General features: G+C 32.9%; 1 protein-coding gene across 1 annotated transcript in view; it reads right to left on the bottom strand.

The window, feature by feature from the left end:
- The window catches only part of LOC140450321 (nose resistant to fluoxetine protein 6-like), a 103,560-nt gene that overhangs the window by 19,401 nt on the left and 69,533 nt on the right, over window positions 1-14,626 (bottom strand). Inside the window, exon 8 of the mRNA XM_072543898.1 lies at window positions 766-916. Within this exon, the coding sequence (XP_072399999.1) occupies window positions 766-916 (151 nt within the window). The remainder of the gene's footprint in view (window positions 1-765; window positions 917-14,626) is intronic.

Here is a 14,626-nt window from a genome sequence, read left to right as displayed (position 1 = left end):
GCCGATATTGTCCAAGAAATCAAATCACAGCGACTAAGATGGGCAGGCCACGTGCACAGACTGCATAACGATAGACTTGTAAACTGGTATGGGAAGAGATTCCCACAGGCAAAAGACCACTCGGACGTCCCAGAATGCGATGGAGAGATAACATCCAAGCAGATCTCCGGAAAATGAATATTCCATTTGACCCTAGGTTGATGGAAGACCGAACAAATTGGAAAAAAGTTGTACAGTCAGCCAAGACCCACCCAGGGTTGTAGCGCTATGTGATGATGATGATGTGTGTACCGTGTTGGTACATGCTGTTTTTACTTAAAAAAATGTATTTTTTTTTATTTTAGAATAGAAATAAATAGTTATACACATTCTTATTTCCAAATTATTAAAAAAATGTTCCGGTCTGACAGAAAACTTATACCATGATGGTCCGGGGCTTAACGTGTTAATAAAATACGACACTGAAGAACTCTTATTTTAAAGTACCTGCCAAATTTATCTAGGGTAAGATACCACTTTTTAGAAGTAGAAATGTCCATACCCGTTTAATTTTTGGAGAAGCAGGAGACGGGGGTAATTTTTTATTTTTAGCAAGCTCAGCTCATTTATTGGAAAAAATTACAACTAAAAATATTTTATTCACATAATAATTTTAACTTTCTAGCGATCGCTTTAAAAATGTACTTAATGATAATCCAAACTGAGCTAAACTTAAATTTATTTAGAGTATCTTGGTAGCTATATAAATATTCAGCAATATTATACCTTTTGTTTGAACATCTCGACATTTTTTGTTTTGTGCACGATATAACCAAAAATAATACCAAGAAGAGGACCACATGTGTTTCCAAAGGGCGACAAAAACTGTTTATGCCAATGGGGATTCCCCCTTAAGTTTTTCATGTTATATACAGTCCTAGAAATAAAATGAAAATATTAGAATAATAATCAGATTAAAATATATAGTAAATCATGTATAAAACAGAATTGCAAGGTCGTTAACTAGTTTTCCAACAAAAAGATAATTTCCCATTACCGCGTTATAGAAATAGTCCCGTCCAAATATGTATAAAAAGCCCATTAAGTGATTTGTAGTAAGTCAGGCCAGTTTTTTAAATGTACAACCTTATATTTTATGTTTCCAAATTATTGCATTTATGCTACTCTTTCGTCTAGGTACCTAAATTCATTATTTTCAGAGATATTTTTAGTTTTCTTCAAATTTCGAGAATATCTTAAATTTTTGTAAGTATAAATAACTTCGTCTTGTGTAATAATATAACAAAATTATTCTTATTCAATAAATAACTAATACAAAACATAAATCAAAACAATATGCAATATACAATATGCAATAAATGTATCAGTTTTTAGATTTTGGCAATCTTTCGATCTCAATTCTCAGTACATGACCAGCCCATCGAAGTCTCGGAAGTTTAACGAATTCTGAGATCGGTGTCTCTTTGAACAGTTATCATCGATTTCACGGCAAAATGTTTCGCAGATATCTGAAGCTTTTAAGACATAGGTGGGGGTTACTAGATGACGAATAGATAAAAAGATACTCCTATTTTTACCTTACGTTTTTTTAAACAATAATTTATGGTCACAATTTGATTTTTTGTCTGTAAGTTTTTTCCCTTATAATTTAAATAAACAATATTTATACCATTTTTTTTATATCAAGAATGTCTTTATTTTCCCGTTTTTTCAATTAAAGTTGATAAATAATTCACGGAGATATTTGCAAAAAAGCAGTTTTTTTGCATTAATTTATAAATTTAATTAATAATTTTATTAACAAAATAAAATGTTATTAATACATTTCAACATTGAGGAATTACCGTTCTTTAAATTTGTGCGAAATTTCCCCCCGATCGGTCAAATAGTTTAAAAGTTATTCAATTTGTTTATCCCTGGGACTAATTATTTAAACCATTGAACTTGCCCTATGAATGATGCTAGATACATTTAACAAATTTCATAGGATTCTTTAAGACTTATACTATTTCAGAAGTTAAATGAATATTGAGTTTTCATCGAAATTATTTACAAAATAAACGTTTGAAAAAGGGGTAGGTTTTTTACTTATAAACAATTGTAATAACTTCTATATTTTTCAAGCTACAGACTTGTACGTACAACCATTACATAGCTGGTAAAAAAACTCACATTTAACAAAAAAAAAAAATAAACCTATGAACAATAGGAACGAAGTTAGCGACAATTTTTTTGTTAATTACATCTCCATTGTTTATAAACATTAAGAAGTAAAATTTGCACAAATTTTGAATGAAAATCTAAACTTTATATTGAATTTTATAGCTATAAAATTCATCCAATTTCTCGAAACTTAAAACCTTTCGAAACGAAGTTACTTTCGAAAGATCGACATAGGAAAGTGGAGGGGAAACTGTTTTAGCTCCTCGCTGCAAAATTTAATATTATGGTTACGGATTTATCATTCAAAAGCTTCAACAGTTCTGTAGGAATTTTATCAGGTCCATTTACTTTTCCATTTTAAGCGTTTCTTATTGCGTATTCTACTTCTTCTTTCAATATGTCTGGCCCAGTTGTATTGATTATCTGAGTTAAGTTGTTTCTATCGTCTTCAAATAATTCATTCAGGTATTCTGTCCATCTTAGCCCCATTTATAAAAAGGGAGACAGAAAAGAATGCGGAAATTATAGAGGCATTAGCGTAACTAGCTCGCTGGGAAGGTTATATGGTCGTATATTGAAAAGAAGAATAGAAGAGGAGTATAAAGAAATTGAAGAACAAAGCGGCTTCAGAGCAGGAAGATCGTGCGTGGACAACACATTTACCCTTCAACAAGTAATTGAAAAACGAACAGCTCGAAACCTCCCTACGCATCTGGTATTTATAGATCTGGAGAAGGCTTATGATACAGTTCCTTTAAAACTCTTATTTAGTGTCTTGACGAAAACGGACCTTAGTAAAACATATCTAAAAGCAATACTGAACATCTATAAATGTCCTCAAAGCACTGTAAAAACAGGAAATACTTTCTCAAGGGTATTTACAGTAACGAAAGGCTTGAGACAAGGATGTTGTCTTTCCCCCACCCTATTCAAAATATATATCCAAGAAGCACTGCACCAATGGAGACAAAAATGTGCGGGAATGGGGTTGAAGCTTAACAACCATTATCTGACAACGCTGTTCTTTGCAGATGATCAAGTACTAATTGCAAGCTGTGAAGAAGATGCAGATTATATGCTTAGAAAGCTCAAAGATGAATACGAAAAATGGGGGATGAGTATGAATATGTCTAAAACAGAATATATGCGAATAGGCAGTGAAGACGAAGACCCGGATTTGGAAATTAGACAAATGAAAAGGTGCTACGAATACAAATATTTGGGAAGTATTATCTGCAGTAAAGGAACAACGGAACGAGATATAGACTATAGAGTGCAACAAGGCAGGAAGAGTGTTCAAATTCTGAATTCGATACTTTGGTCCAACAAAGCTACTATGAGAACTAAAATGACTATCTACAAAGTAATTGTAGAGCCCATTCTTACATATGGAGCAGAATGTTGGCAAATGACAGTAAAAGGAAAGAAAAAAGTTGACACGGTTGAAATGGACTACCTAAGAAGAGCTTGCCGTATATCAAGAGTAGAACGTATACCTAATTCTGAAATTAGAAGAAAAACAGATAGAGTACATACAACTTCTGAAAGAATAGAAACTAGACAGTTAATATGGTATGGACACGTACAGAGGATGGACGACAACAGATGGCCAAAAAGAGCTATGGAATACAATCCAAGTAATAGAAGGAAACGAGGAAGACCAGCTAAGTCTTGGATACAAGGTGTTATGGAAACCATGAAAGATAGAGCCATTGATGAAGACACCTGGAGAGATAGAAAAAGATGGCGATCGAAATGCGGGAAGCGGCAGAAGCTGTAGGATCCCCGCTTATATATTATATATATATATATATTCTGTCCATCTTTTTATTTTATATATAATAAGATTTCCATCTTTGTCTTTAAGTTTACCTATTTGGCATTTCTTTATGCTTCCTGTTATCTCTTTTACTTTTTTGTGCATATTGAACGCATCGTACTTTTTCCCATTTCTTCACATTGTTCTTTAATCCACTCCTCTTTGGCTTCTTTTATTCTTTTTTTATGTGTTTATTTATTTCTTTGTATTTGTCTGGGTAATTTTTCATCTTTCTTCTTTGTTCCATCAAGTCTAGTATATCTTGTGTCATCCACCCCTTATTTTTTGTTGTCGTTTTTGTAAGATGTTTCTTTCCTGCTGTTTGTATAGCTGTATTTATGTACTTTAATTTTTGGTTAACGTTGTTTGTATCGTTAATTTGTTGCTGCACTGAACGGAGGTTTTCATTTATTTCTTCTCCGTTTCTTGTCGTATATTTTTGTTTCTAAGTTTATTTAAATCTAGTGCCTTTCTGTGTGGTCTTCTAATCTTTTTTGGTCTCGCCTCTATCACAGTTACTACCGGGTTATGATCTGAGCCTATATCAGCTCCTGGGTACGTCTTAGTACATTTAACAGCATTATGATACCTCCTTGCTATCATAATGTAATCTATTTGATTTCTCACTATTTTTTCTTTGGTATGTTGTGGAGATGTCCATGTATATAATCGCCGAGGAGGTAATTTGAAAAAGGTATTTGTTATTACGAAGTCTTCACTTTGGCAAAATTGAATCAATCGATCTCCTCTGTCATTTCTGTTTCCAAGCCCATATTTTCCTACTTGTTCTCCTACCTTACCTTGACCCACCTTGGCATTAAGATCGCCCATTAATATGTTAATGTATGGAAAGACTGACTTAACAAGTGAAGACAAACAACCTGCAACAAAAAGGTTCAGACCTGACAGTGAAGTCGAATAAATTAACCAAATTTTAACTTTTAAACCAATGTATGTAAAGAAAATAAAAAAAGTAAAGTTCAATAAACATTGCAAAATTTAATAAGTGATGAAAAAATCGACCTATTTTATCAAAGCAGTAAGGCAGATTAGATTAATATTGTATATCATATTTGTAAGAAAAATAGAATAAAAATCAATATTGTTAATTATAAAAATACAAACAATTATAATTAATATAAGGAATATAATAATATAATGTGTAAAAAATTACCTGAAATTTAATTTATAAAATATGTAAGTATTATTATATCATTGAATAAAATGAAAAACTATATGTTGATTTTCCGGGATTTTCCGAGATTTATGGGGGGTGAAAATTATGTCATCATTATTAATACTGCGACAGACTATTAGAGCAAATTAAAAAAAAGTAAGTATTTAGGGTGAATTTCAAATGGACTCAGTTTTTCCATATTTTTCCATAGTTTCCGGCCAGTTATTCATATTTCGACGAGCTACCCTAAAATAAAAAATAGAGGCTTGCAGCTGCAAAGGAAGCCGAGATAATGTAAATTTTTCCTACGTGTTGCAATTTGAAGTTCCGATGCCGAAAAAAAAAACGGAGCTGAAACAGATATCCTCTCCACTTTCCTATGTCGATCTTTCGAAAGTACCGTCGTTTCGAAAAATTAAATAAATTTTATAGCTATAAGTTTCAATATAAAGTTTAGATTTTCATTCAAAATTTGTGCAAATTTTACTTCTTAATGTTTATAAACAATGGAGATATGATTTTTTTAAAAATAGTCACTAAATTCGTTCCTATTGGTCATAGAAGGTTTTTTATTTTTTTAATGTGAGCTTTTTTAACAGCTATCCAATGGTTGTACGTACAAGTCTGTAGCTTGAAAAATATAGAAGTTATTACAATTGTTTATAAGTAAAAAACATACCCCTTTTTCAAACGTTTATTTTGTAAATAATTTCGATGAAAACTCAATATGCATTTAACTTCTGAGATAGTCTAAGTCTTAAAGAATCCTATGAAATTTACTGAATGTGTCTAGCATCATGCATAGGGCAAGCTCAACAGTTTAAATAATTAGCCTCAGGGATAAACAAATTAAATAACTTATAAAATATTTGACTGATCGGGGGGAAAATTCGCACAAATCTAAAAGATGGTAATTCCTTGATGTTTAAATGTATTAATACCATTTTATTTTGTTAATAAAAAAATTAATAAAATTTATAAATTAGTGCAAAAAAACTGCTTTTTTGAAAATATCTCGAAAACGGGAAACTGAAAACGGGAAAATAAAGATATTCTTGACATAAAAAAATGACATAAATATTGTTTATTTAAAGTAAAAGGGAAAAAATTTATAGATAAAAAATCAAATTGTGACCATAAATTATTGCTTAAAAAAAACGCAATGTAAAACTAGGAGTATCTTTTCATCTATTCATCATCTAGTATTCCCCACCTATGTTTTAAAAGTTTCAGATATCTGCGAAACAGTCTTCCACCTTTTTTTTTTAACCAGACTGGGTGGGCTATTAGTAAAGTTCATGGTTGTACCTGGATCTTCATACTCCGTTTTCGTTAATATTTAAACAGATGATTAAATATTGTTATTAATTAGATAACATTTATGACTTTTAAATTTTAACAATCGTTATGAATCGAATCTTTTTTTGACAGATATTCTTTTAATTTTTTGCTTCTAATTTAATATCTGTATTTTGTTACTTATTTTTCATGCAGTTTTTAATTTAACCTTGTTTAGAATACATATATATATATATATATATATATATATATATATATATATATATATATATATATATATATTTATATATATATATAATGACTAGAAATGAATTGATCGAGAGTAGTAAATCGATGTGAAAAACTGCTACTTCGTGACGCTACCCGTGACGCCTTCTCGTAGCGCTAATTCCGTGACGCTCGCCTCATCATTTTACTATAGAGAAAAAAGTAATACACCGCCAGTATAGAAGCTTCGTTTCAAAATGAGAGAACCGAAAATGTTATAAGTGGAGAAAAGGAATATGATGTACTGTTAGCTACTACTGAAGATCTCCACATCAGCACTCGTGAAATTTCACGCCAACATGACATTAGTCAAACTTCGGTCGCAAAAATCCTCCGTAAATATAAAATACATCCCTGCCCCAGGTTACAGTTACATAAAGAATTGACAGTCGATGATTATCATTGCAGATTAGCTTTTTGTCAATGGTCTCAGCTGCAAGTGCATAGCGACCGATATTTTTTTTGATTATGTGCTTTTTGGAGATAAAGCTATATTTCACAAAAATGAAACAGTGAATCGGCATAATTTTCATTACTACGCATGAAAAAATCATTATTGTAAAATCCGTAATCTAATTTTCGAAACCAAATTCAAAATTTCGCTTTAATCTGTGCCTTCTAAGAATTGCAAGGCAAAACAGACGTTGATAAAGATGTTATTAGAGACATGGGAAATCTAAAAATTGCATTCCACAACATATCTCCTCAACTAAGCAAAATTCTTAGCGAATTGTTTTCTTGTACTCGTACAGAGTATATCGGAATAAAAAGGAAAAGACAGTTAAGATTTGATTTCACGTACAGGGCGCCTGCGCATCCGCTTATATCTACGTATTTCGACCTAATAGGCCTCAGCAGAACGGCTTTCGCAGTCGTTTTGAACGTGAAAATGAATCTTTTCTGTCTTAGGAAGCAACTCTAACATGGCTTCGTATATACGCAAATAGCGACATGTGATAATAAAATCCGTAAACTAATTTTCGAAACCAAATTCAGAATTTCGCTTTAATCTGTGCCTAAGAATTGCAAGGCAAAACAGACGTTGATAAAGATGTTATTAGAGACATGGGGAATTTAAAAAATGCATTCCACAACATATGTCCTTAACTAAGCAAAATTCTTAGAGAATTGGTTTCTTGTACTCGTACAGAGTATATCGGAATAAATGCGCAGGCGCCCTGTACGTGAAATCAAATCTTAACTGTCTTTTCCTTTTTAATCATTACTGTATTAACAGTCATCGTCAAACTAGGTGGTCTTTAAATGCTTGGGGTGTTAGACGGCCGTGTGAATAGTGGTATATATCTGGATTTTCTGAATAATCATTTACCATTGCTGCTGCAAAATTTTCCACGTAATATTCGACAAAAATGTCATTTTTACACGATGGTGCTCCAGTTCATAACACAGCTCTTAATCTCGATGATTTAAACGAAATAATAACTTTCCTGCGAGGCGGATAGGCAGAGGAGGGCCAACTGTTTCGTCAAAAATTGATTTTTTCATGGGGGGCTATATAAAAGCCTTGTGTACCAGAGGCCTCCAACAACGCGAGATGAAATGAAAAATAGAACAAGAGAAGCTTTAACAATATTGTTTACAAATATTAAGAAATGTGGCTACAAATATATAAAGAGAAAAATATATGTTGAACACATGCATAGACGTGAAAGGTGGATATTTTGAACATTTACTTTAGACTTATTTCCTTAATATCACATTAATTGTTACATTCATTGCATATGTTATGATTTATATTTTGTATTAATTGTTTGTTGAATAAAAATCATTTGGCTATATTATTACTTAAATATTGAAGGTATTTCCGAAATTTGAAGAAAAGTCGAAGAAAACTAAAAATCTCGGAAAGTAATTAGTATATATATATAGGGAATGCTCATAACAATAAAAGACTTGGTCTACCCCATCTTCACATTCTCACCGTTTGCGTGGTAGAATCTTTTTTTTTTTCATGTTAGATTCGGGACCGGGACTATATGTCCTACCCACTGCAGAAGATTTCGCTTGATTATAGTGGTAATACCTTTTCCACAAAAAGTTATGCTTGTAGATATTCTGCAGTTTCAAGATCCTTCCTTTTCTCGGGTAGCGCAATCTTTCGTGACTGTGTTAGTTATAGTTCTAAAACTGTAGGGTCTTAGTAACATTGGTCCTGAGTGATCATTTCCTCGATATATATATATATATATATATATATATATATATATATATATATATATATATATATATATATATATTGAAAAAGCGATAAACGCTTGTAATCAACGCTGATCAAATAGAATACAAAACTCAAATATTTGGGTGTGCAGCGAAAGATAAGACAATGAAGTACTCTTTTTTGTCTACCAAGCTTTCGCAAAATCTTTATTTGCATCATCAGTGTACTAGAATAAACAAAATTAGTACACAATACAGAAAAATAGTTAATTTGCATCTTATACTAATTGAGGTTAGTTGTCGTGATGTTTATCACAAATGAAATGAGCAACTCATTTGACCCCTACAAATGATGGCGAAAACTATCCAAAATTGTTTTTAAAACACGTTCTTTAACAAACAAATATTTAAAATACTTTAAAACACATATACATAAACACTTTAATAAAATTATGTTAAAATAATTACAGAACATGTATGTACTTAGTCACAAAATAAAATTTAGGTTATAAATATTTTTATCAGAAACAAAAGAATTGGTTGTGAATTCGTTACTGCCAACTTAAAACGATAGAACGTTAGATCTGAAATGATAACAATGTAAACGTAATAGTATACCTGATAGACGCTGAACTTCTTGAAAAAGAAAGGGTAAAAATACTTATTTTAGAAGTAGGAGAGATCTTGTATATCTCATATACAGGGTGGCGCACCGAAAACGAAACAGATGCATTTACTGGCAGATGATTCCTTTTAAAAAAAAACGCTTGGACCCGTCGATTTTGTTATCGAGGGGGAAACAAAATTGGCATAAAATCACATTAACATTTGCAGCCCCCTAAGCGGGGGTGGCACCATCCCTAAAATCTTAAATGGAAAGGGGGGTCGAATGATCCATCATTTAAAAGGTCTTTCAACTCCCTTTACAATGATGTAAAATTCATGTACTTCAATTCAGTAGTTTTGGAGATTTATTGATTTAAAGTTTAAATACATCATCGTAAGAGGAGATCAATACATAGCAGCAAAGTTGTTAAAAAATAAAGAATGAACTGACCTGTCAGCCGAGTAAATGTTGAAAATGACCACCATTACTTTCCATGCAATAATAAAGATTTTGCTGAAAACGTTGCCGGACATTTTGCAATATTTGAGGAGTAATTTGATGGCACTCATTCACAATTCTTTGTCGTAAATCTTCTAAGGATGTTGGCTGAGTAGCATAGATTTTGCTTTTTAAGTAACCCCACAAAAAGCAATCCAAAGGTGATAAATCTGGCGATCTTGGGAGCCATTCAACGGCACCTCTTCTACCAATCCATTGACCTGGAAAGGTCTGATCTAAATAATGCCGAACTCTTAATGCGTAATGTGGTGGGGCACCATCCTGTTGGAACATCAACATATTCTCAACGTATCGACCATCATTCTGATTTTCAATTATATCTGTTAGCGCAGGATCTATGGCATTTTGCAGTAATTCCAAATTCATTTCACCAGTCAAATTTCCAGGTAAGAAAAAAGGACCAACCAAATGATCGCCAAAAATGCCAGCCCAAACATTTAATTTTTGTGGCTGCTGTTTGTGTACCTCATGGTAAATTCTGGGATTAGAGTCCGACCAATATCGACAATTATGACGATTTACTTCGCCATTTAAAAAAAAAGGAACATTCGTCGGAAAAGCAAATGTTAAATAAAAATTGTTCATCGTTTGTAATTCGTTCACTCATAACTTCACAAAATTTTAATCGCTTATCAAAATCGTCTTCATTAAGTTCTTGTACAAGGTGAATTTTATACGGATGAAAATTATGGGCCTTTAGAATCCGTTGGATAGTACGTCGACTAACACCACACGAAGTTTGCAATTTGCGGGTACTTAATGTAGGATCTACAATAACTTGCCCTAAAACCCCCACTTCTGTTGCTTCGTTCCTTATAGGATTTTCAATATTACGTTTTTTATTGGCGACTGATCCAGTTTCCCGAAATTTAGCTACAAGTTCTAGAACATATTTTCTACTGAATTGAATAGTACAAAACTACTGAATTGAATACATGAATTTTACATCATTATAAAGGGAGTTGAAAGACCTTTCAAATAATGGATCATTCGACCCCCCTTTTTATTTAAGATTTTAGGGATGATGCCACCCCCGCTTAAGGGGCTGCAAATGTTAAAATGATTTTATGCCAATTTTGTGTCCCCCTCGAAAACAAAATCGACGGGTCCGAGCGTTTTTTCAAAAAAGGAATCATCTGCCAGTAAATGCCTCTGTTTCGTTTTCGGTGCGCCACACTGTATAATGAAACTTATATTGTTCATGACGAATTGTCTGTATTAGTAGATTCGTGTTTATCCAAACTTAACTTATATTCATAGCTTATATTCATTATTGTTAACTTTGGATTATTGTTAACTTTCCATATTTCTGGTGGCGAATTGGAGACCAATTTGAGAAGTGAGGGTCTTTTACATATGTCAAAATTTTAGTTAATACCATCATTAAATATTAAAGCAACTCAAATTAAGCAAGAAACTTAAATAACAATAAATTATATATTAAACCACGTCATAATGACAATCGCTCTAAAGTTCTAAAGCTACGTGCTGGTCTCAGATTCGTCACCAGCTTGGCTTATTCCAATCAGCCTTTTATCGACTTTGGTTTTTTGTAGAGTAGAGAGGTTCAAACTCTATGGGGACCTGTTTTCTCTGGAACCAGATGTTGGAACAGATAAGGGTTTAATAATTTTAAATTCATATAAATACCTGTAGATCGTTTTATACCTCTAAATTGTTAATACTTGTTTTAATTTACAATCAGTGTAAACTGCTTATAGGCATATAATCAAGCGAACTTACTACTTTTTTTTATAAATAGGGAAGGTTTAGTTAAAGTTTATATAGGTTGTCCAATAAAGGAGGGGAAAATTTAACGCGGTTTTTTTTAAATAGGTTTTTATAAAGAGTCTCTGACCCAACTCACTCTATTACATATTTTATATAAATATCTTAATTATATTAATTGGTATTTAGTTGCTATTCGGACACATATTAGTCCTATCGGTGAGTACCTGACACCTTTGCGTCTGCTAGGTAAGGTATTCATTTATTGTAACCATAGTTGTTCTTTTCTTACCTTTAATACCTTACCTAGTCTACGTTTACTTTGTATTCTAATACTAACCTTTAGTGTTAAGTTATTTCGCTTTTCTCCCGGACTTTAGACTGTTGTTTTTACTAATATATATATATATATATATATATATATATATATATATATATATATATATATATATATATATATATATATATATATATATATATATATAAGCGGGGATCCTACAGCTTCTGCCGCTTCCCGCATTTCGATCGCCATCTTCTTCTATCTCTCCAGGTGTCTTCATCAATGGCTCTGTCTTTCATGGTTTCCATAACACCTTGTATCCAAGACTTGGCTGGTCTTCCTCGTTTCCTTCTATTACTTGGATTGTATTCCATAGCTCTTTTTGGCCATCTGTTGTCGTCCATCCTCTGTACGTGTCCATACCATATTAACTGTCTAGTTTCTATTCTTTCAGAAGTTGTATGTACCTTATCTGTTTTTCTTCTAATTTCAGAATTAGGTATACGTTCTACTCTTGATATACGGCAAGCTCTTCTTAGGTAGTCCATTTCAACCGTGTCAACTTTTTTCTTTCCTTTTACTGTCATTTGCCAACATTCTGCTCCATATGTAAGAATAGGCTCTACAATTACTTTGTAGATAGTCATTTTAGTTCTCATAGTAGCTTTGTTGGACCAAAGTATCGAATTCAGAATTTGAACACTCTTCCTGCCTTGTTGCACTCTATAGTCTATATCTCGTTCCGTTGTTCCTTTACTGCAGATAATACTTCCCAAATATTTGTATTTGTAGCACCTTTTCATTTGTCTAATTTCCAAATCCGGGTCTTCGTCTTCACTGCCTATTCGCATATATTCTGTTTTAGACATATTCATACTCATCCCCCATTTTTCGTATTCATGTTTGAGCTTTCTAAGCATATAATCTGCATCTTCTTCACAGCTTGCAATTAGTACTTGATCATCTGCAAAGAACAGCGTTGTCAGATAATGGTTGTTAAGCTTCAACCCCATTCCCGCACATTTTTGTCTCCACTGGTGCAGTGCTTCTTGGATATATATTTTGAATAGGGTGGGGGAAAGACAACATCCTTGTCTCAAGCCTTTCGTTACTGTAAATACCCTTGAGAAAGTATTTCCTGTTTTTACAATGCTTTGAGGACATTTATAGATGTTCAGTATTGCTTTTAGATATGTTTTACTAAGGTCCGTTTTCGCCAAGACACTAAATAAGAGTTTTAAAGGAACTGTATCATAAGCCTTCTCCAGATCTATAAATACCAGATGCGTAGGGAGGTTTCGAGCTGTTCGTTTTTCAATTACTTGTTGAAGGGTAAATGTGTTGTCCACGCACGATCTTCCTGCTCTGAAGCCGCTTTGTTCTTCAATTTCTTTATACTCCTCTTCTATTCTTCTTTTCAATATACGACCATATAACCTTCCCAGCGAGCTAGTTACGCTAATGCCTCTATAATTTCCGCATTCTTTTCTGTCTCCCTTTTTATAAATGGGGCTAATGTGGGCCAAATTCCAATCGTCTGGAATCGCTTGGCCTTCAATTAAGCATTTATTAAAAATATTCACTAAGCTTTCCAAAAGAGCATCCGGTCCATGTTTCACCAACTCGATGGGAATGTCTCCCGGCCCGGGTGTTTTTCCATTTTTCATTTGTTTCAATTCTTTTTTCAGTTCTTCTTTGTTTATCTTATGCACCTCTGAGTTTTCTGTCATTGAGATATGGTCAGGTCTTTCCATAAATTCGTGCCTACTTTCTGTTAATAGCGTTTCGTAATATTTTTCCCACTTTTTATTTTGAATCAGGTTTATATTTCCCTCATCTTTTCTTTCTTTTCTAATACTTTTTATGAATTTCCAAGCTTGTGTCACTTTGGTTCCTCCTAAACATCGGTCCATCTCTTCGCATTTCTCTTCCCACATTTCGTTTTTTCTTTTAGTGACTTCCTTCTTTGCTTCCCTGTTGAGTCTGCTGTAAATTCTGCGGTCTTCTGAGTCTTTCGTGGATAGCCATGTTTGATAAGCTTTTTTTTTTGTCTTTAATTAATTTTCCTACTTCTTCGTTCCACCACTCAGGATTTTTTCTTTTGTCAGCTTCTTCGTACCCCAATGCCTCTTTGGCCGCCTGATGAATGCAATTTTTTATATTTTGATATTCTTTTTCGGCTGTTTCTCTTCGAGTTAAGTGAGTTAGTTTTGAGGCTAGTCTAAGTTTGTAGAGGAATTGTACTGATTCTTGTTTGAGGCTATCAATATTATATCTTATCTTTGTGGAAGCTGCTACCTTCTCCTGTTCAATTTTGTTCTTGTTTACTTTCCTGTAGTGTATGGTTATTTTTGCGACCACCATATAGTGGTCAGATCCGCATTCGGCACCACGATACACCCTTACGTCATTTGTTTGGAGCCTTTTGTTTTCTGGTTGGATGAGATAGTCGATTATAGATTTTATCTTTTTCTTTGGTTGTTCCTAGATAAATTTATGTATATCTTTGTGCTGATAAAATCCATTCATTATTTTAAGCTGTAATGTTTCACAAAGATCAATGAGTCGCTCTCCGTTGTTGTTTATTTT

This window comes from Diabrotica undecimpunctata, chromosome 9 (genome assembly GCF_040954645.1).
Source record: "Diabrotica undecimpunctata isolate CICGRU chromosome 9, icDiaUnde3, whole genome shotgun sequence".
In the NCBI taxonomy this organism is placed as follows: domain Eukaryota; kingdom Metazoa; phylum Arthropoda; class Insecta; order Coleoptera; family Chrysomelidae; genus Diabrotica; species Diabrotica undecimpunctata.
The sequence above is the reverse complement of the archived record's forward strand: the minus strand, read 5'-3'. Positions and strand labels throughout refer to the sequence as shown.